This window comes from Meriones unguiculatus, chromosome 2 (assembly GCF_030254825.1).
Source record: "Meriones unguiculatus strain TT.TT164.6M chromosome 2, Bangor_MerUng_6.1, whole genome shotgun sequence".
In the NCBI taxonomy this organism is placed as follows: Eukaryota; Metazoa; Chordata; class Mammalia; order Rodentia; family Muridae; genus Meriones; species Meriones unguiculatus.
The window spans coordinates 78,015,475-78,038,690 of NC_083350.1; the positions used below are offsets into that span (position 1 = coordinate 78,015,475).

The 23,216-nt window shown below is 45.7% G+C and overlaps 2 protein-coding genes across 10 annotated transcripts in view; both read right to left on the reverse strand.

Moving 5' to 3' along the window:
* Positions 1 to 23,216, reverse strand: part of Rbms2 (RNA binding motif single stranded interacting protein 2) — a 56,780-nt gene that overhangs the window by 26,982 nt on the left and 6,582 nt on the right. For 6 of the 9 annotated variants that reach the window (XR_009589936.1, XM_060377738.1, XM_060377737.1 and 3 more), the window contains one exon: positions 20,432 to 20,471. Coding sequence is in view for 6 of the 9 variants with exons in the window: in XM_060377738.1 (XP_060233721.1) it covers positions 20,432 to 20,471 (40 nt within the window). In the remaining 3 variants the exon portion in view is untranslated. Of the gene's footprint in view, positions 1 to 14,884; positions 15,248 to 18,306; positions 18,604 to 20,431; positions 20,472 to 23,216 lie in introns of those variants that run through there. The other 3 variants (XM_021637782.2, XM_021637781.2, XM_021637784.2) reach the window with 2 other exon arrangements.
* On the reverse strand, positions 223 to 664 carry LOC110548982 (large ribosomal subunit protein eL34-like). The gene has a single exon (XM_060376912.1). It carries the CDS (start codon positions 662 to 664, stop codon positions 293 to 295), a length of 372 nt encoding a protein of 123 aa, XP_060232895.1. The 3' UTR covers positions 223 to 292.

Genomic DNA, 23,216 nt, shown 5'->3' on the forward strand with positions numbered 1-23,216 from the left:
TTGCATCACTCTGGGGTGGGTTGGTGGGTTGGTGGGTTTAAGACAGGGCTTCTGTGTAGCCCTGGCTGGACCAGGCTGATCTCTGTAAACACAGAGATCCGCCCGCCTCTGCCTCCTGAGTGCTGGAGTGGCCACCACCACCTGGGCCACTCTGGGTTTTATTACCCAGAAATAAGTAAGAAAAACTATAACTACTACCAGCACCCAAACCAGGGCAAACAGCTAAGGAAACACATAAAGACATTTTTTTCTTCCTTCTTTTCCTTTCCTCCTTCTTAACCAAGCCTTGACTTTAGTTACTTATACATGCTGCGTATTTGTTTTGCTTCCTGCCTCTGTGCTGTGTCTTCAACATTTTCACAACGTTTTTCTGCTCCTCAATATGGAAAGCCTGTTGATCCTGTCGTGCACATATCTGGCACACACGGAACCACCACAGGCTCACGTGCTTCTTTGTCTTAGACAATCTCACAGAGACTGCAGGCCTCACAGCACAAACCCCTCGAAGTCTACCTGAGCAAGCATCACATGTGGATTTAGGTGCTTTCCAAACCTTCTTGGTGTACAGGTAAACAATCCTGTTGCCAGGGGTTTGAGGCAGCCTGGTTTTGTTAGGGGCTGCACTGTAGGAGAGCCTATGATGGTATGTCATATCCTGGACCATCAAAGCACTGTCCCCGGGAAAGGTAAAGGCAAATTTTTAATTGAGGTTCTCAGCTGTCAACCTGGCAATTAAAACTAACCAGTACAGTTAGAAACATAGAGATCCCAGGCTAGGCATGGTGAGGGCACCTTTAATCCCAGTACTCAGGAGGCAGAGAGAGAATCTCAGAATTCAAGGCCATAAGGTCTGCATGTTGAGGCCAGACAGGGGTACACAGTGAGACCCTGTCTAAAAAAATACAAAGAAAGAAAAAGAAAATCACACGGCCCTGTCCCTAGCTGAGGATAAGTGCTGATGGCAAGTGTAGACTCTTTCTTTAGTGGTGTAACCATGGTAAGGTGCATGGTCCTACAAACAAATTACCCACCCACACCCTTGCAAGCAGCCTTACTGAGACTCACCGGCACCCACAAATTAGAAAGGGGAAGAGCTGAGAAGAGGAAAGGGATTAATGGATAACAGATTTGGTGTGTGATAGAAATACATTATATACATGCATGAAAATGTCATAATGAGCCAGGCACCAGCACTCAGGACACAGAGGCCGGCACATGTCCAAGTTCAAGGCTGGTGTGGTCTACAGGGTGAGTTCCAGGACAGCCAGAGCTACACAGAGAAACCCTGTCTTGAAAGACAAAAGTTACAATGAAACTCATTATTATATATAATTAATATGCTAGTAAAAACAATAAAACAGAACCCTGAATCAGGCTGGTGAAATGACTCAGTAGATGAGGGCACTTGTTGCACGCACTGGCAACCAAACAAAGGCAGATGGAGAGACCCTTTCTCCTGACCTCCACATGCATCTGAGTGCCCCTCTTCAATGCGCGCGCACACACGCACACGCACACGCACACGCACACGCACACGCACACGCACACACACACACACACACACTTTAATAATAGTTTTTAGTTAAAAATTAAAACCCTATTAGAATACTAAGATACTAACCCCTGGACCTCATGACCCTCTTGCTTCAGCCTCCCAGATGCTGGGAAACGAAATACGTGTGCCATCAAACTCTGCTTCATTGTTTTAAAATGTCTTTCATTCATTTATTTCATTAGTTTTTTTTTGAGACAGGGTTTCAAAACAGTGTTCCTGGCTGTCCTGGAACCCCTTCTGTAGACCAGGCCAGCCTCTGCCTCCATGGTGCTGGGGATAAAAGTGTGTGCCACCACTGCCCAGTGCATTTAAAATTTTCACATAAACCACAGTATCACTATTCTCACATACAACAGTAACCATTCTTTAATTTTTTAAAATGTATAAATTATCAGAGTAAAACTTTCCAGTTGTTTGGTCTTGTTGGTGTGGTTCTGTGTTCTTGCTTTTAACATTATTTTTTCTGCCTTAATTATTTTTAATGTGTGTGTGCACATGTGTGTGTGGATGAGAGAACAGAGGTCAGAGGATGACCTGAAGGAGTGGGTCTTTGTTTCTGCCATGCAGGCCCTGGGATCACACACAGTTCGGCAGTGGGCACCTGTCCCTGTTAAGCCACCTTGCTGGACCTCTGCCGTTCTTTAAAACTTGAGATGCTCTCACATACTACACATGGAATAGAGGGTTGCTTTGTGAGGATGTGTGTATATGATGTGTACCTGTGCATGCGTTCATGTCTGAGTAGGAGTGCTGAGGTGCCAGGTCATTTATGTGGTAGTTAGACCCTCAGGGGCGGGTCTTCACTGTCCACCTTGACACAGAGTCTTTCTTCTCCTCCTCCTTCCTCTTCCTTTTCTTCTTTTTGTTTTACAAGACAGGGTTTCTCTGTGTAGCCCTGGCTGTCCTGGAACTCGCTTTGTAGACCAGGCTGGCCTCAAACTCACTAGATTCACCTGCCTCTGCCTCTGGAGTTTTGTGATTATGTGATTACAGGCCTGCGCCATCATCACCTGGTCCAGAGCAGGGTGTCTTTCTCATTCACGGTCGCACATGCCACGGCAAGGTGGCCAGGGGAGCCCTGGGATTGAAAAGGGAGCTAGAGAGCCCTCACACTTGCATGACAAGTGTTTTACATATGCCTACTGAGCTCCTAAGGCCCAGAGTCTTAATTTTGATTGTGTCAACATGGTTCCCAAGTCTACACTTACGCACTGCTGTCCCTCTAACTGGAGCGGTCAGGTCTTTTACCAGCTACAGTCTCTATTTATAAAACTAGAAGTCCGTTTCTAAAATGTGTTCAAATGCAGTCCTAAATAAGATTTTAAAATAAGCAAAAGGCAAGAATACTGGCTCACACCTGTAATCCCAGCACTTGGGAATTGGCAGGAGGATCAGGAGCTCATGGCCAGCCTGGCTTATATGAGACCCTGTAGCCCATCTCCTTTGTGGGTTCTTTTTCTCACCCTTTATCCCCCCAATTTCAACCCTCAAACGAGATAGGAGAGAAGCAAAGACAAGGCGGAGAGAGGAGTTAGGAAAATCCCTGAATCTAATTTCTTTCCGTTTGTTTCTTTTGACCACGGCTACCAGCAAACCACAGCCAACCTCCCTAGATGGCCAACCACCACCAACCCCACCTGTCAGGCCCTAACCTCACACAATCGCAGAAACCGTCTGCAGCCGGCAAACCATGACCCACTAGAGCACGAGGCAAATCCCAGCCAGTGGCTGCCAGCAGCCCGACGCAGTCCCACACGCCTGGGATTACAACAAAACACATTCCAGCATTCTCCAATATGTCTCTACAAGACCTTGTTTCAAAAAATAAAAGTAAACAAACACATAATAAGGATTTTTAAAAACAGGTGACAAGCGTAGAATAAGCCGTTTCTTGTCTCCCTGTGCCCCTTTTTAATGGCCGGAGCATGGTTCAGTAGGGTGTGCAAGGTTCGAACTTCAGTACCATCCTTCCCCCTCTAAAACAATAGGCAAAGAGACCTATCTCATTCATCAACATATACTACATTTAGGACTTGGTCTGAAATTTGCAAATGGACCAGGTTAAATGAATTCTGTCATCATTAGTTTGCAGAACACTTGATTGTCTGCCTCAGGGGTCTCACTGTGGAGGGCCCATCCTGCTTCAGTCAGCGTCTTTAAAGCAGCAGCACAAACAGTGGCTCTGACCTATCATCCAGCTCCAGGGCAGGCCAGCATGGCCTGGACAACGGTGAGAACCCAACAGAAGAGAAGGGCAGGGAGGGAGAGGAGGGAGCCAGGGAGAAGGGGAGGGAGAAAGGGAGGGACGGACGGCACAATTCCCCTCTCAAACTGTGAGACCTGGCAGCTAGCACGGAGCACACACTCTTAGATACTCTAAATTAGAGGTTTCACGGGGGCAGATAAGTTCCCACAGGAAAGTCCACAGGTTTTTGTTTGTGAATGAGAAAAAGAAATGAAAAGGGAAGGTCATGAGTGCTCCTAGGTATGAGAAGAAAGTTTACTGGAGCTAAAGAGAGATCACAGCTGGAGGCAGAGACATCTGGGAGAGCCCCAGTGGAGATGAGCAGGCTGAGCTGGGCCATGCAGGGGAAGAGAGGGAGAGAAGAGGAGAGAGAAGAACCAGGTGCAACAGCCAGGAGGCTCAAAAGCGTGACTAAAACGGCTGGACTGTATAGGGAAGAACAGCCCAGCCCTCTGGGCTGGAGAGGTCAGGGTAAGGGAGGTGTATGCAAGCCAAGAGCCTCCTGTTCCAACAGGCAGGAGCTGAGGGATGCTGTGAGAACCTGGGCCCCAGGTTTGATATGTTACATAATACCTCAACCATTTGTCCCAAGGTTTGAGACTTAAGAGTTTGGTTTTATGGTATCTTGAGTCTGTCTGCTTATAGATTTAGAACATCCAGTGGTCCAGAGATAAACGCTGTTTTTTGTTGTTTGTTTTTGGACTCAGGCCTCATGTCACCCAGGCTGGTTTTAGACTCCATATCCTCCAGCTTCCTGATGGCTAGGATCACAGAAGTGCACCACCAGGACTGGCCTGATAAACGATCTTTCTGAAGATTAGGTTGATTAATACTAAAGATTTCCACTTTTATTTCTACTTGTCACCTTTTCCCTCCCTCCCTCCCTCCCTCCCTCCCTCCCTCCCTCCCTCCCTCCCTCCCTCCCTCCCTCCCTCCCTTCCTTCCTCCACAGGTACAGAGGAAAAAGCTTCAGATCAAAATCTCCAAACCTCAGCAGGTTTTAAAGGCTGGAAAATGCTCTGGTGGTTGAAATGGTAGGGTAAGTGTTAAAGCACAGCCTGTCAGTTTGCAAATGCTGTTTCTGTAAGTGGGACTGTAGGCAGGGGCGCCCGTCCTATAATGCTGGCACTCGGAGGCCTCCTCCCTGGGTAGGCAGGAGCAGGAGCGCCTGTCCTATAATGCTGGCGCTTGGAGGCCTCCTCCCTGGGTTGCTCTTGGTCATGGTGCTTCATCACAGCAACAGTAACCCACACTAAGATAGTGGCCAAGGATGACCCTGAGCTTCTCCTTCTGACTGTACCTCCTGAATGCTGAGGCAACACACATTATCACATCATCAGCTTTATGGTGCTGGGAAAGGGACCTAGAGCCTTGTGTGCACTGGGCAAGCACTATAGCAACTAAGTATACCCCCAGGACATCGCTTTATACTTAACATAAGATGTTCATTTTTCAGATGAGAAAAAGATTAAATTTGCTGGGCATGGTGGCGAACACCTGTAATCTCAGCACTTGGAAGGCAGAGGCAGGCAGATCTTTGTCAGTTGGAGGACAGCCTGGTCTACAAAGTGAGTCCAGGACAGCCAAGGCTACACAGAGAAACCATGTCTCAAAAAAAAAGATTAAATCCACTTTTTGCATAATTACTCAGCTGTACCCCATTCATTCAGCAATAGACAATGCTTCAATATTTTATACATTTTTTCAAAAGTATGTGTTTTTAACCTAGCATTTAACTAGCAAAGTGTAACTAGAGCACAAGCTGCTGAGCTTGCTCCCTTGAAGCCTTCCCATTCTCAGGAGTTCTCATTTTCCTTGATAAATCCGTGAAAGCAAGTAAGCAAGCAAAAAACAACCTAGGCTTAAGTTCCACAGAAAAAGAACAGAGCCAGGCATGGTAGAGCTCTCTTGCAATTGCAGCACTTGAAAGGTAGAGGCAGGCTGATGGGGACCTCAAGGTTCCCCTTAGCCAGGCCAACCCGGGTCACACTCTATCTCCAACACAATAGAAATAGAACATAACAGAGACCTACTTTTATCAGTCTCTTCTGAAAGGTGATTAAATTTTAATAACACTTCAAAAACAAGGATGAGGAACCTAGTTGTTTAGAGAGCAGAAGAAGCCAGGCCATTCCTTAGACCTAGCACTCAGCAGGCAGAGGCAGGCACATCTCTTAAGGTCAAGGCCAGTCTGTGTTAGGGTGGTCTGACTGCAGTATGTCAAGGATGTCTTTGTACTATTCAAATGCTGACTTCTGCAGGGCAGAGATCTGACTACTGGCTGGGCTTTGGTACTGTTATTCTTATGGCTGCATCACATTCTATAAACACTCCCTCCAACGCCTTCTGATTGGTTTAATATAGAGCTGAATGGTCAATAGCTGAGGCAGGAAAGGCGGGACTTCCGGGAGAGATAGGCACTCTGGGAAAGGATCTGAGGCAGGAAGATTCAATAGCTAGATCCAAAGAAACCAGACATACCATAATGAGCCACATTGCAGAATGTAGATTAAGATAAACAGGCTAATTTAAGAGCTAGCCTAAGCTAAAAGGCCAAGCTTTTATAATAAATAAAAAGTCTCTGTGTCATTAATTGAGAGTGGGTGGTCCAAAGAAAGTCTTGTTATGAGTCTGTTCTGAAGTGAGTTCCAAGCCAGCCAGAGCTATACAGTGTGATGGAAGCTTTGGCTTCTTTGTGTGTTATGTAAATATGCCTTTGTTTTAACCCCGAGTGTGGATTTTAGTTGGGCTATAGTTTGTGCACACCTGTTCACTGTCTCATGTGAACGTGTTTTTTGCCAGCTGGTAAGAGTCTTCCACATGTGGCCTGGAGTGGGGCACGGGCTAGGACTCTGAGAGTATAAATATGAGAGCAATAAAGTAATGATGCGGCATTCCGTGTGGCGTTCAGTGTTGGCGCTTGGCATGTAGCAGGAGAGACCAGACACGAGACGGTGTGGCAGTTTGGAGCAGACAGATGGAGAGACACGCTTCGGGGCACAGTGGCATGGAGACTGCTAGCTGCACCTGTGGTTGATGGAGATTGGTATAGAGCCCTAAAAGAACCCCTTCACCCCAACTAGCCAGGAGAAATAAAGGGTCTGAGCCCCCTCTCCCCACTAACCTTTCCTCTCTCCTACTTAAGGTGGTGGGGTTGGTGGAAGGGAGGTAGAGAGGCTTAAACACCCCACATAAAGGACGGCTCTCAAAGAGACCATTACAGATGGCTCTCCGCTACAACACGGTGAGACCCAGTTTCCAATAAAACAAAAGCAACCCTTCACCCCAAATAAAATCAATCTAAAGAAAAATACCACAGAAAAAGGCAACAACACCGGCAAAGTCACAAGGCGGTTCTTCCACACCGAAGGCCAGCAAGGCTGGGAAACAAAAGATGAAAGACAAGAGGCAGGGGGATAATTTTAAACAGCAGAGAAGTCCCCAGGTCTATGTTGTGAAGCAGTGATGGCCGCTGTGGGAAGAACAGGCTGCAGTGAGGCGGGCGTTGCAGTGTGGCTGGAGTGTAGCTCACTGGTGGACGCTGGTTCAGCGTGCACGAGGTCCAGTCTCTAACTGCACACACATAAACAGTACAAAACGCAGACAATGGAGGGCCCACTGAGCGTTTTGCTTTTTTATTTTAAGACGGAGTCTCTCTATGTATCCCTGGCTGGCCTGGAACTCATCCACCTCTACTTCCTGAGTGGGGGTGGTTAAAGGCCTGCACTACACACTTGGTGTCCTTAAAAAGGCCTTGTTTGGGTTCCCACACCCACGTCTGGTGGCTTATAACCCTCTGGCAGGCAGTTAGCCACCTACAACTCCAGCTCCAGGAGGATCTAATGCCTCTCGTCTTTGTGGGTAGCTACACACCCAAATACAGATGCAGACACATACACACATAGTTAAACAATTGAAACTATTTTAAAGAGACAATAATATCCTAGAAGTGGAGAGACAGTGATAAAGATGAGAGCTTATCTATGGCATATAGACATAAGGCAAGCATTCAACATCTCCACTTGAAGTTTTAGGATTTTTAAGACAAGAGCTAGTTATGGCCGAGGTGGCCTCGAACTTGCTGTGTAGCCAACAACGGCTTTTTGCATCCACCTCCCAAGCGCGTTCCACCGTGCCCCGCTATTACTCAGACCACTCTGTAGTCCAGGCTAGCATGAACTAACTCTATCCAAAGTTGCCCTTGAACTTGTGGCAGGCCTCCTGCCTCAGCAACGTGGATAGGTAGGACTATGCCTGTCAGAACTAGTTTATTCCCTGGGGAGGATGCAGAGACTCTGGATTCCTAATCACCAAGCACAGCTGGATGGGAATTAAGAGCCAAACCCAAACATGCCACCATTTCTCTGGCACCTTGTCTCTGAGAAGACGGTGTGAGGTCTCTCTGAGAAACCAACCCACCAAACAGAAATGCCCGGCATCGAGGACCATCCGCGCTCTCTTGTGCTTCAGCTTCATGGCTTTACAATTACTACTTCCCATAATGCCTTCCACTTAAACAGCCCCAAACCAGGAGACAGAATTAGAAGAAAACCTAAAGCCAGAAACCAAAACAATCAGAAAATCAGAAAAGGAACTCAAAGGAGAAAGGGCGAAGGGGAAGGGAACACAGTAACATGAACAAAGAGTTCCAAGAGGTCTAAATGCAAATAATCTCATCCATGAAGCAAAACTTAACAAGTTAAGACAGCATCGTCCCTTTGCACTTGGTGACACTCCACCTGTCTTAGTCAGGGTTTCTATCACTGTGACCTAACACCATGACCAAAAGCAAGCTGGGGAGGAAAAGGGTTTATTCAGCTTACACTTCCATATCACTGTTCATCACCAAAGGAAATCAAGACAGGAACTCAAATGGCAGGAACCTGGAAGCAAGAGCTGACCGTGGAGGGGTGCTGCTCACTGGCTTGCTCCTCGTGGCTTCCTCAGCCTTGTTTCTTACAGCCTGCCCAGGGATGAAACTACCCACAATGGTCGAGGCCCACCCGCACTGATCACTAAGTGAGAAAATCCCTTACAGCTGGCTCTATGGAGGCATTTCCTCAAGTGAGGCTCCTTCCTCTCTGATGACTCTAACTTAGGTCAAGTTGACACACAAAACCAGCCAGTTTTAACCCTGACCCCTTGCCAACCTAACGCACAAACATATCACCATTAAGTCCGATCCTTTCTTGCCTTACTCATTCCTAAACTTAAAAACATAAATACGGGGCTGGAGAGATGGCTCAGAGGTTAAGAGCACTGGCTGTTCTACCAAAGGTCCTGAGTTCAATTCCCAGCAACCACATGGTGGCTCGCAGCCATCTATGATGACAGCCTGTGCCCTCTTCTGGCATGTAGGTGTACATGCAGACAGAACATTGTATACATGATAAATACATCTTAAAAAAAAAAAAAACATAAATAGGACTGGAGAGATGGCTCAGAGATTAAAAACACTCGCTGTTCTTCCAAAGGTCCTGAGTTCAATTCCCAGCAACCACATGGTGGCTCACAGTCATCTATGTTGAGATCTGGTGCCCTCTTCTGGCGTGCACATGTATATACAGCTAGAGCTTTCACACACATAAAATAATAAATAACTAAATAAATAGGATATAAACTAAAAAAAAAAAAAAAAAAAGCAGTCCTGTGCCAGTCAGTGTGGTGCACAACTACAAACAAAGATCGGACATAAGGATATCAGTTCAGGGTTAGCCTGTGCTGCAGAGAGCACTCTCGCTCTCTCTCTCTCTCTCTCACACACACATATACACACACAGGCATGCACATGCACACAGCTGGGAGATGGTTCATCAGGTAAAAAACTTGCCAAGAAATCATGAGAATTAGTGTTTAGGTCTCAAGAACCTGTGAAAATGCCATAAATCCCAGGTGGACATGATGTACCAGGCTCCAGACGTGGCTCTGGGACTCCTGGAGGGAACTGACTAGCCAGAGTCTGGAATGCTGAACTGTGCCTAAATGAGTCAAGTACATATGGCTCCCCTCAGCCTTGAGGCTCATGCGTGTGCGCACACACACACACACACACACAGACACGTGGGGGAATAGGAAAAAAAAAAACAACAAAAAAACCCAAAACAGAAGTAATCCCTTTTCCTTTTACTGAAGGAAACAGTTGCCACTCTGAGGAGTTAAGTTGTGACGAGGGCCTGGGAAGGGGTGGTTTGACACTTCACAAGTAAAAATTCCTTCATTCTCACATTTTTCATCTTCCTACCTTACCCATTTCATCTCCTTCTAACATGAAGGCACAATTTTGAGACCTACAACTAATCTCCCTTTCTTCATTTTTTTTTAAAACCTAACTCAAGGCCATTAACTTTTTAAGCAATCACTTTAAATTATCTTGTGGAACCCTTTCTGAAATCCACACTTCCCATTTTGTAATTTCTCCCCTTGGTTTTTTGTTTGTTTGTTTGGTTTGGTTTTTCGAGACAGTATTTCTCTGTGTAGCCTTGACTGTTCTGGAACTTTGTAGACCAGGCTGGCCTTGAACTCACAGAGAAACGTTTACCTCTGCCTCCTGAGTGCTTCGATAAGAAGTGTGCACCACTCCAGCTGGCTCCGTCTTGGTTTTCTGAGACAGGGTTTCTTCCCTACCCCACACCCTTTGGGGTTTGTTGTTGTGGCTTTGAGACAGGGTTTCTCTGTGTAGCTTTGGCTGTCCTGGACTCACTTTGTAGACCAGGCTGGCCTCACAGAGATCCACCTGCCTCTGTCTTCCAAGTGCTAGGATTAAAATGGCACACAATGGGCCATTTCGTAACTTTATATATTTACTATTGCTTACTACTTCTTTCCTTTCTTCCTCCCTCTCTTCCTTCTTTCCTTTTTTTTTTTTTTTTAAAGAGAGTCTTGATCTGGCTGGACTGGAATTTGCTGTGTGAACAGGCTGGCTGACCTCAAACTCCATGTAGTCATACTGCTTCTGTTTCCAAAATGCTGGGATTCCAAGCAAATGCCATGTGCCAACATGCTTGCTTGCTTTTGTAGTTACTTTAATTCTAGTGCATAGAAATGTAACACTGTATTCCAAGAAAGACTGCCTTTATCAGCTGACTTACATTTTTTATTTATCTATTTATTTGTTTTTGGTGCTGAGAATTGAACCCAGAGACTTGAGAAAGCTAAGCAAGTTTTTTTCCATAGCACTACAACCCCATCCTTCTAAAGAAAAGAAAGAACTGGGAGGTGGCACACACCTGTAATCCCAGCACTCTAGGAGACAGATCTCTGTGAGTTCAAGGCCAGCCTGGTCTACAAAGTGAGTCCAGGAGAGCCAGGGCTACACAGAGAAACCCTGTCTCTAAAAACTAAAATAAAAAAATAAATAAAATAAAAACAAACAGAGACAGATAGATTTTTAGATTATTAGGGGCTGGAGAAATGGCTCAGGGGCTAAGAACTCATACTGCTCTTGCAGAGGATCCAAGTTCAGCTCCCAACACCCAGTCAGGTGGCTCAGATGCCTGCAAGTCTGACCCTGAGGACCCTGGCCCCCTGGCCTCTGCAGGCGCCGCACATACCACAGACATACAGATAATTGTTTTGTGTTTTTTTTTTTTTTTTTTCAAGACAAGGTTTCTCTGTATCCCTGGCTGTCCTGGAACTCACTCTGTTGACCAGGCTGGCCTGGTCTGCCTGCCTCTGCCTTCTGAGCCCTGAGATTGAAAGTGTTCACCAACACTGCCCAGCACATAAACATAATTTAAAAGCAAATAAAAATTTAGCAGGGTTTGTGGTAATCCCAGTGCTCAGGGAGGCAGAGGCAGGAGGATCTCTGTGAGTTTGAGGCCAGCCTGATCTATAAAATCAGTCCAGGACAGTCAGGGCTACACAGGGATAAAACAAAAAAGAAAAAAGTGTACAAACTGGGCTGGAGAGATGGCTCAGCAGTTGAGAGCACTGCCTATCCTTCCAAAGCAGGCAGGTTGGTTCCCAGCACCTATGCGGCAGCTCACTCCTTCTGCAGCAATAGTTTCAGGGGACTGGACACCCGTTCTGGTGTCTAAAGGCACCAGGCACACATGTGGTATGCAGACATGTGGGCCAAACCTCATACACATTTGTTGTTGTTGTTTAAGTGCACAAATTGCTTTGCATGGTGGTGCTCATCTGCAACCCTGGGAGACTGGAGACTGGAGCAGGGAGGAGCGATCGGTTTGAGAGCAGCTGGACCCACACAGCTACTGAGTAAGTTTCGAGCCAACCGGAGTTACATGGTAAGAATCAAAATCAGGGCCCCTCCCCCAAAGCACAGATTACACGAGAAAATACATCAAAACACTTTTCTGGAAACAAGTGTCAACAGTAAGATAAAGAGCATCTCATGTCATATACCCCAAATTCATAAGCCCATATGCATATATACATACACACACACACACACACACACACACACACAAAAACAGCCTTGTGCACAGCCACAATATGCACCATATACAAATATCACTCCCTTAGGCATTCTAGAACATTGACTTTTGACTTGTAAGAATGCAGAGACTTTTTTTCTTTTTTGGCTTTTGGATACAGGATTTCTCTGTGTAGTCTTGGCTGTCTTAGACTCGATTTGTAGACCAGGCTGGCCTTGGAACTCATGGAGATCCGCCTGCCTTTGCCTCCCAAGTGCTGGGATTTCAGGCATGTGCCACATACCTAGCTCATTGTAGTAGAGGTCAGAGGACAAATTGTGGGCGTGTCCTACCGTGTGGGTCCCAGGATGGGACTCAGGCTTGAAGGTATGACCTTTGCCACCTGAATCATTTTGACAGACACCCAAAGACTTTTATAATTACTTTTTAAAAAAAGTATCATTAGTGTATATCTGCGTGTGTGAGTGTGTAAACATGCTACACTGTGTGTGTGGAGGTCAGAATACAAATTTCAGGCAGGGAGTGATCCTCTCCTTCTACCATGGGACCCAGGGCTTAAAATCAGGTCATGGGGTTTGAGTAGCAGTTGCTTTTACCTACCATCCCCCAAGGTCTTCTAGACAAACATCTGATTCTGCAGATGCTCTTCCTCCTATCCTGCCCACTGCTCCCAGTATTTCCTGAATTGCTTCCCAGACCTTATAAATTATCAGGAAGAGATATGAGATTAAATCCACATCCCTCAGTCCTAGCTCTCATTCCCCCCTCTCTCCTACACTTAGAACCGAAACGTCAGGCTGTCTGCTTAGATGCCAGGGATGTATCTAGCATGTGCAAGGCCTTAGGTTCCATGCCCAGCACCAGCACCACCCAAACCACGAGAGCACAGAAAGGGATCTAAATCTTAAACACCTCCCATACTCCAAAGGGAGTGGAGAGCTTAGAAAGACATTTTAGATACATTCAAATACATTAAACCCTGGCAGAGAAAACTCTAAATAAGGAACTTGGAGGAGAAAGAGAATCAGAAAATAGCTGTAATGGGAGCACTGGGAGGCTGAAGCTGGAGGATCACAAGTTCTAGGTCCAGGCGGGGCTATGTAATAAAACCCTACTTTAAAAACAAAGATGAGAAAGGATCCAGGTGCAGTGGCTTCCGTGCTTACCGTACTATGACCAGCCTGGGCTGCAGAATAAGTTCAAGGCCACCCTTAGCCACCCTGGGAGAAGGAGGGACACCATGTCTCAAAAACAAGAAACTCATAAAAAAAGACAATGAGACTCTTACACAGTACTAGATGGATTTGAGAATATAGATGGAATGTTCCCCTTTCAAACATGCATACCTATAAAATGAATTACATATGTATATATGATAGGACATCCATCTATATATTATACCTATTGAAAATGAGATCTATATGTAATCAAAAAATTTGCATAGAGCTTCATTTCTTCTTTTTTGTTTGTTTGTTTTTGAGACAGGATTTGTAGACTAGGCTGGCCTTGAACAGAGATCATTCTGCCTCTGCCTCCCTGAGCCAGGCCCGGCTTGCTCTTGCTCTTGTGTTTTTCTAGACACAAGAAAAGGAGGGTTTCTTTGTGTAACCTTGGCTGTCCTGGACTCACTCCGTAGACCAAGCTGGTCTTGAATTTAAGAGATCCGCCTGTCTCTGCTTCCTGAGTGCTGGGATTACAGGCCTGCACAACCCTCACCTGGCTGTAGAGCTTTATTTCCTGAGCATATTAACAGAATGAACGACTCCTAAGATCCTCTGGGGTACAGGCCGGATGAGATACCAGTGTTTTCTGAGTCTCTGAAATAGTCAGTTCAGGTCCACGAAGATAGGAATCTCTCCCCACCTCCAACATTCCATCAGACAAGCATAGATCTCTGCTCTAAAGAGCTCAGAGGGGGTAAAAAGTCATGCTGCTGTGGCTCACGGCTCCTCCTCCAGCACTGCATACCACGAAAAGCCAAGAGACAGCCGACGGTATTCTCTGGCAAATGTGGCAAGACTGTCCCTCTCTCTCCAGCCTGTTCCCTCAACCACAGCTTCCCAGGCAGCCAAGGGTTAATTGTAATGACTCCAGGGTTCGCTGGCTATCTGCAGGGCTCCAAGTACCCGCTGAAAAGGCAAGACCCAAAGAATCACAGAGCCTTCTGCCTTAATCCCAAGGCGTGTTACGTCCCCAAATTCCTCTTCCAGGATGAGTGGGGTGCGGTGGGGTCTTCAGTTATAGACGCACACGCTCAACTCCTGAAGAGCCTCTCTGACTACCTGTAACTTCAGCTAGCTGGTGGTTTGAGCAAAAAGCAAAGCGGGGTGACGGCACGGACACAATTAACCAAAACGATAAAATGATCTTGCGGGGAGTGAGCCTAGGGACAAGGGCTGAGGTGTCACACTCTCCCCAAGAGCGGCACATCCGCAGTCCAGCCACGATACAAAGTTGCGAAGTTGATTGTCTTTATTCCACTGCCTTCCCCGACTCACAAATCCTCGCTCTAAATTCCTTTAACTCCAGAACCAGGTGCAGAAAGGCAGGGGAAGGAGCGCTGGAGGGAGAGGCGCTGGAAGGGAAAGAGGCTTCCAGATCCCCTCTTAAAGGAGAAGCTAAACCAAGGGCGCTCCTGGGTCCCCGGGAAAGGAAGTAGCTAGAGTCCCCAAAAGCGCCTTTTCCTACCTTCCTGTTGTTCTTGTTATACCCAAAAGTCGAAATCCCAGGCCGGGAAGTCACTGATAGCAGCATTTTTTCTTTACTGTTTGAGAGCTGAGAGACAGAAAGAAGAGAGTGCAGGAAAGGGAGGGGGAAAGGAGAGGGAGAGAGGAAGGGAGGAAAAGAGGGAGGGAAAAGGAGGGGGAGGAGAAAGGAGAAAAGGAGCAAGCAAGGGAGAGAGAGTGAAAGAGAGAGAGGGAGAGGGAGGGAGGGAAAGGGAGAGAGGGAGAGAGGGAGAGAGAGAGGGGGAGAGAGAGAGAGAGAGAGGAAAGAGAGAGAGAGAGAGAGAGAGAGAGAGAGAGGAAAGAGAGAGAGAGAGAGAGAGAAGGGGGACTGCAGGGGGGGAATAAGGAGCTAGATCTGTTCCTTACGTCACTGAGAGAAGTTAAACTCAGACTCAGAGTCAGGAAAAGCCACTTCTACTGGGTCCTAATGCCCACCATGTTCTACTTTGGTTTGTTTTCCATAGGCTTAATAATTCACGCGAGGGAGAAAAGTTCTTAGGTTTACTCCTTTTCCAGTGTATCCCCATTCGTCCATGAAAAAGTTCTGATTATAATAAAAAGACAATTATCCTATTATCAATGAAAAGACAAAGATTTTGTTGTTATTTTGTTTTGATTTGAAACTTTCTTTCAGCTACAAGATTTCAAGCTTGGCATGTAAGATGATTTAGCAGTAAAGTTAGGCCTAAGTTAGGTTCCCAGATCTACATGGTAAAAGGAGAAAACCAACTACCAAAAATTGTTCTCTGATCACAACACTTGGGGAGGCCGAAGCAGGCAGATCTCTGTGAATTAAGGCCAGCCTGGTCTACAGAGCAAGTCCAGGACAGCCATGTCTACACAGAGAAACCCTGTTTTAAAAAAACCAAAAATAAAAATAGATAAATAATTTTCTGACACCCCCCCCCAACACCAATGTGGCATGCCCACACATGCACATACAAATTAAATAAATGAAATGATATTTTATTAAGATTTCATGCTTGACTCTGCCTTCCAGAGCATGCAAAGAAAACCATACTGAGGTGCAGGATGTGAGATGAGCTTAGATCTCAAATTATATTAGTGTAATCTAAATGCATTAAAAAAGATCATGGAGGCTCAGGGGATGACTCCTAGCATCCATGTTGGGTGAGTCACACCACCTCTATGGTCCCTAGCTTCCATGGATACCAACATTCTTAAGCTCACCAGCTCTCTCTCTCTCTCTCTCTCTCTCTCTCTTCCATTTTTTTCTGTTTGTTTGTATGTTTTGTGAGGCAGGGTTTCTCTGTGTAGCCCTGGCTGTCCTGGAACTCATTCTGTAGACCAGGCTGGCCTTAAACTCATAGAGATCTACCTGACTCTGCTTCCCAAGTGCTGGGATCAAAGGGGTGCACCACCACTGCCAGGCAAATATTTTTTAAGATAAAAATGGATCTTTAAAAACTAATAAGGCAGGGCTGGAGAGATGGCTCAGAAGTTAAGAAGAGTGACTGCTCTTCCAAAGGTCCTGAGTTCAATTCCCAGCAACCACATGGTGGCTCACATCCATCTGTAATGAGATCTGGTGCCCTCTTCTGGCGTGCAGGCCTACATACAAGCAGAACACTGCACACATAATAAATATATATTTTAATAATAATAATAAGGAAAAAGAAAGACTATGGCTTAGGAATGGTGATATACTATTTAAAGCTGTAACCTCAGCATGTATGAAGAAGGATCACCAAGTCTGAGGCCAGCCTGATCTATATAACAAGTTCCAAGACAGTCAAGGGCACTTCCTGATGGTAGGATACACAAACGGGGTCAAGGCAAGAGGATCACAGCTTCCAGCCCAGGCTGTACTATTCTTTAGATGCTGCTTCAGCAGGTAAAAGTGTCAAAAGATCTGGATTCAATTCCTGGGACCCAAATGGTACAACGGAGAACCCACTCCTGAAGTTTGTCCTCTGACCTCCACACATTCTGTAGCATGTACTCCCCAACACACACACACACACACACACACACACACACACACACACACACAAACAACCATAAAAAAACCCCAACATTTTTTAAATGTAATAAAACAGAACAAAAGTGAGTACACCAAAAAGCAGACACAAATTAAGTATACCATGAAAATAATCTCAAATCCTTTGTTCTGTTCCTTCTGGGGTGACGTTAACCAGCTGATACCAGTATTCCCATTTCAGAGTCTCCCGGCAGGAGTTCATACTTAAGAAGTCATTATGAACGGAACAGTTCCACAGACCTCAGTGCTTTGTGATTTTTTTTTAACGAGTGGAAGCTTTTTATTTCATCATCTTGTTTACTTTTTTTCTGGTGGTACTAGGGATCAAAACCAGCAGCTTCCGGAGGCTAAGCAAGAGCTCTCCCAGCAAGCTAAGCCTTCGGCCCCAGTGGAAGCTATCTTATCTAACTGTGTAATTTGTTTACTTACTTATATATACAAGATAGGGCCTCCCTCTGTAGCTCTCACTGACCTCAAACTCAATATCCCCCTGTTTCAGACTCCTTAGTGAAAGATTACAAGCATATACAGGAACAATCACACCCTGTTTTGTTTGGTTGACTTGGTTTTGGCTGTTTTGTTTGATGGTGCCAAGATGATAAAGCACTGTACCATGAGCTAGATCCCACCCTTCCAGCATATACTTCATCTTTTTTTTTCTTTTGTTTTGCTTTGTATTTGTTGTTTTTTCAAGACAGTATTTCTCTGTGTAGCCTTGACTGCTCTGGAACTTTGTAGACCAGGCTGGTCTGGAACTCACAGAGATCCTTCTGCCTTTGCCTCCCTGAGTGCTGGGATCACAGGCATGTGCCACAGCGCCCAGACACTTAATTCTTAAGTTAGATTTATTTAATCATTTATGGGTATTGTGTACCAGGTGTGTTCCTGGTGCCAATGGAGGCCTAGAACTGTTGATGTTGGTGAGCCACGTGGGTGTGCTGAGAATCAAGTCTGGGTCCTCTGTAATAGCTCTTAATCACTAACTCTCCAGCCCTGTTTGGTACTTTTTTGAGAAAGGGTCTCATGTAGCCCAAGCTGGTGTTGATTTCCACCTAGCCAGAAACAACCCTGAAGCTGAATCAGCATACTGCTCTCATGAGGTCTTGGTAGGAGCACCACCTTGGCCAGCACTTTGACTTTTTATTCTATTTCCTCACCCTTAAGACCCACGAAGCTTAAACAAGTATAAAAACTCACCAGGTGTGGATTTTATAGCCAAGCTGAATGAAGTTCACAGAGCTAGGAGGTCAGCCCCGAGCTGTCAAACAAACAAATCCTAACTCTTTAAAAGCCATGCTCCATAAGGAAGGAAAATATGAAAGCTTTTAGGAAAGGAGAATATAACTGTGCCGAGAATATCGCACAGTTGCAGGAACACTCACCTCCAATATGCCCTCGAAGAACAGACAGCTTAGGAATGACACCAAGGAGGCCTACCCATCAGCTAGAACAGGAAGGGAGAGAGACCGCCTTCGGATTCCTTCCTCAGACCTCCCGATGCCCTCACACACAAGCTCCTGAAGTAAGTTAGCTTGTCCTTGTCACAGCAGACACTAAGCCCAAACTCTGTCTAAAATGAAGCTGTGCCCTCTGCTTTCCTGCCACTGTTTTGCGGTGATGATGGAGCAGACAGTGCCAGCATTCGGCAGAGTAAATCCACGCATGCACGGCGACCCCCAACTCTAACTTTCATTTCCAACAGGACAGGAAGTGCCTGCTCAGCTCCAGGGACACAGGAAGGGTGGGAACAGCCTCCACGTGGGAATTGCAACCGAGAATGGAAATGGCAGCCCAGTACAGTAAACAAGTAAATAACTTCGTCTCAGGGACACAGCGCTTTTCACGAGCTTCCTTTCTACCCTCAGAAGCTTTCATTCATCATACCCCAACTCACTCTTGCCATTTTAGTACAGTCTTCCCAAAGGATATTAAGTGGTTATCTCATTATAGCCAGCTCCAGAACAGCCAGAGCTATATCATGAGAACTTGTCTCAAAAAACAACAAACAAACAAACAAAGGCCAGGCAAGTTGGTCTTTACTCTCAGGACTCAGGAGGCAGAGGCAGGTGGATCTCTGTGAGTTTGAGCCTGTTCTACAGAGCAAGCTCCAGGAACAGCCAGGATTACATGGTAAGACCCTGTCTCAAAACAAAACCATTCTAGTTCAGTTCCTCAACTCACAAGCTAAGTGACCCTGAGAAAACTAAGTACCTCACATGTATGAAACATATATATATGGTCTTTGAGACAGGGTATCCCTGTTCCAAGTGCTGGGACTAAAGGAGTGTGCAACCACTGCCTGGCTGATTTATTTTATTTGTGTGTGTGGGGGGGCATGTAATCACAGAACAAGCCTCATGAGCTGGCTCCCTCGGGCTCCCTGTGGAAAGTGGACTGGACTCAGGTCACAAGTGCCTCTACCTATTTTTTTTTTGTTTTTGAGACAGTCCCTTATATAGAGGACATTTCTCACTTGTAAAACGGAGTAAATAATTACCTGTTTCCTATAAGTGTAAGTGAAACAAAATGAAGCAGCATGTATGCAGCCTGTAGGAAGTTCCTGACACTCAGTGAACACTCAGGTGTTGGTACCATTACGATTAGTTACTGTCTCCCAGTGTGTATCCACTAGAGTATCATGTAACTATTTGAAGACCTTAGGTGAACATTTCAAAAAACTAGTATCTTAGTTATTCAAGGATATACTATGGGCCAGCAAGATGGCTCAGCTGGTAAAGGTGCTTACTGCACACACGTGAAAACCTGAGTTCAGAACGTGGAGTCCACAGAGGAAGGACAGAACCAGCTGTCTAGAGTGTCATGACACACACAGTGATGGTAAGTTTCAACTAACTTAAATATTAAGATTATCCTAGGACTCCTGAGAGTTGAGGCTCCCACCTGTAATCTTAGCACTCCGGAGGATCTCTAGAGTTCCAGGCATACCTGATCTACACAGAGTTCCAAGCAAGCTGGGTCTGGATAGTGAAATCCTGCTAGACAACAAAGCATATTCTAGGATGGACCAAGAGGCTCACATACGTACCAGGAGAAGATCAGATAAGTTTCAAAGCTGCTTGCACATTTTCACAGGTAAGCCTACCCACTTTCCTGAATTATAACTCAAAAAGCATTAACTAACCCCCCCCCCCATCTTTTAATATTCAGATCCTAAGCAAGATTTCCCTCCTCTGGGCATTCCCACTTTTTCTGAGAAGTCTGACCCCCAGGACAACTGTTTGCAAACCTCAATTGATGCACCTGCCTGCTTTCTTGGACTCTAACTCAAAAGACATAACTTTCTTTCTTTCTCTTCCTTTTGTTTTTGTTTTGAGACAGAGTTGCTGCCTGGCTCACTTTGTAGACCAGGCTGGCCCCGAACTCACAGCAATCCTCCTGCCTCTGCCACTCAAACACTGGGATCACAGGTGTGTGCCACCACGCCTGGCTCTTTCTTCCTCTTAACCCAGTTCCTTCTCCCAGCCTCCGCCAAGATTGATGGCTTACCTGCTCTGGTGTTTTCCTCTCAGTTTCTGATAAAATGGTCCTGGGGGTTAAAAAAAAAAAAAAGATTTTTTTAATGGAAAAAAAAAGTTTAAAACCAGCCATGGTGGCACACACCTGTAACCCCAGCACTCAGGAGGATCAGAAGCCAGAGGTCATCCTTAGCCAAATGGTGACTCTGAGGCTAGCCTGGTCTACAGAAATGTCTCAGAAAAGGGGAGAGATGGTAGTTAAGTCTTGAGATGCATAAAAGTCACACTTCCCCAAAAATATACTACTAGATTTTATAGTTTGTCCAATAAATTTAGGGACAAAAAGTAAAATGGCCCAGATATACAAACCGATGTAAAGTTAGGTCAAAACACATGAACTACAGTCACTACAAACTGAGGAGTTTTTTTGTTTTGTTTTGTTTTTTGTTTTGGTGCTGGATATCAAGCCCAAGTCCAACACCCTATCTCCCTGTGAGCTTCATCCTAGTAGGTTTTTGTTTGTTTGTTTTGTTTTTGAGGCCACGTTTCTCTCTACAGCCCTCTCGGTACTCAAGCTCATTCTGTAGACCAGGTTGGCGTACACCACTACCACCTGGCTAGATGTTTGTATTTTTAAAGGGAATTTTGTGAGATGGGAAAGGAACAGGGTTCTGGAGTTCTTCTCGAGAAGTATATATGGGAGGAGGGAGAATTCTATCCCTCCAGCATGTTTGCTCTGACTCCTCTCTTTCTCGCTGCTGTACTGCTCAGTTTTCTAGATTAATCAGTTTCTGATTCTTAGTTCTCATGGGCCCAGCACTAACATTCCTTTGGGTTTTATTTATTTATTTATTTTATTATTATTTGTGTGTGTGTGTGTGTGTGTGTGTGTGTGTGTGTGTGTAAGGGGCGCCTCATTATGTTGCTTATCAGGTTCCCAACTCAGACTCCTAGTTATGCTCCCATGTAGGTGGGGTTATAGGCAGTGCCACTGTGACCAGGAGAAGAGTTGTTTTGGAAAGGGGAGTAGGAATTATTTGTAACAACTTTTAGGAAAAGAGACATTTATGCCCCCTGAGTCAGTACATCCTAGTTTGTAATTTCTCTAGGACATACACTGAAAAAACAGAAACGTACTCCTACTGGGTATGGTAGCACGTACACTCCCAGCACTTGGGAGGCAGAGGCAGGCAGATCTCTGTTGAGTATGAGGCTAGCCTGGTCTACATAGTAAGTTCCAAGACCTCTAGGGTTTCAAAGTGAGACCCTGTCTCAATAAAAGGAAAACCAAAAAATAAAAAGAAAGAAAACATGTTTTTTTTTTGTTTTTTTTTTTTTGTGAGTGTGTGACTGTGTGTCTGCCAAAACCAGGGGAGGATGTTGGCTCCCCTACAGCTGGAATTATAAGCAGCTGTCTGCTGCCAGGTGGGGGTGCTGGGAATCATAGTCAGGTCCTCGGAAAATAGTGAGCATTCTTAGCCTGTGAATCATCATCATTCCAGCACTTTTTTTTATTTATTTATTTTTTTAAATGCACAGTGTCACAAAGTTGCCTACTGGCCTGGAGGTCAGTTTTCAAAAACTACAGCTGGGATGGGTGTGGTTGCACACGCCTGGAATCTCAGCCGTTGAGATGCGGAGGCAAAAGGATTCAGAGTCGGAGAATGAATTTGAGGCCAGCCTAGGCTACAAGACAGACAGACACACATACAACACACACTACATGTATGCACACATGCACACACATGGGAACACACATCCTTTCACTGTGAGTAACAATACTCATGAATGTTCCCACCACTGAAACAGGACAATTGCATGAGCTCTTCTGGGCTACACAGTGAGATCCTTTCTCAAAACAAAACAAAACAAAAACAAGAAAAATACATTTCCAAATAAGAATCACAAGTAAAGGATTTGGTTGGACTTGATCTGTTTCATGAGCAACACCTGTTACAACATCCCACCACGGCCAGTTCCTGTGTGCTGGAAAGTCATAGGGCTGGCCAGCATGAAACGCATACGCAAGCCAAGGACACCCCAGCAGCCTCCATCTCCAATACATAAGCTCCTTCCATTGACTGACCTGTCTGCCCCTAGTACTCTGGCATGGAAATGATCTAAAAAGTTGACTTTATCTCCTTGTAAAAAGATGAGAGAAGCAGGGCTAGAGAGAACTAGAAAAGAGAAGAACGAGGATATAGCTTAGTGATAGGTGTCCTCTCCATGAGTGAAACCTTGGGTTTGATACTGGCACCATACAGAGCCAGGTATGGGAGCGCCCACCGTATTCCCAGCTCTTGGGAGGGGAGGAGGAGAGTGAGGAGTTCAAAGTCATCTTCCTCTACTATCTTCAAGGTAGACTGGACTGTGTAGGACTGTCTCAAAGGACAAAAAAGATGAACACAGGAAAGGGGCGGGCGCATAGGAAAGAGGTGTTTGCCTAAGTGTACACAAGGGCGTATAAGGTGCATGTAACAATACACTCGGGCACACAATTGTGCATGCAACACCACACATGGGCACGCAATGTGCATGAAAGAGAGGCAGCGCCCTTGGAACTGGAATTACAAGCTACCTTGCGGCTGCTGAGGACTGCACTTGGGTCCTCTAGAAGAACAGAACGTACTCTTACCCTCTGGGCCATCCTGGCAACCCCACCCTTACACCCTGCCCTGCTCTGTGAGACAGGGCCTTAGCATATGGCACTGGCAGCTTAGAGCTTACAGTGTACACCAGGCTGGCCTCAGACTTGCAGAGACCCGCCTGCCCCTTCTTCCCAAATGCTGAGATCAAAGGCATGCACTCCTCTACCT

Bases quoted from the DNA above. Each gene is read 5' to 3' on its own strand.
- LOC110548982 (XM_060376912.1), bottom strand. From the start codon at position 664: ATGGTCCAGGATATGACATACCATCATAGGCTCTCCTACAGTGCAGCC.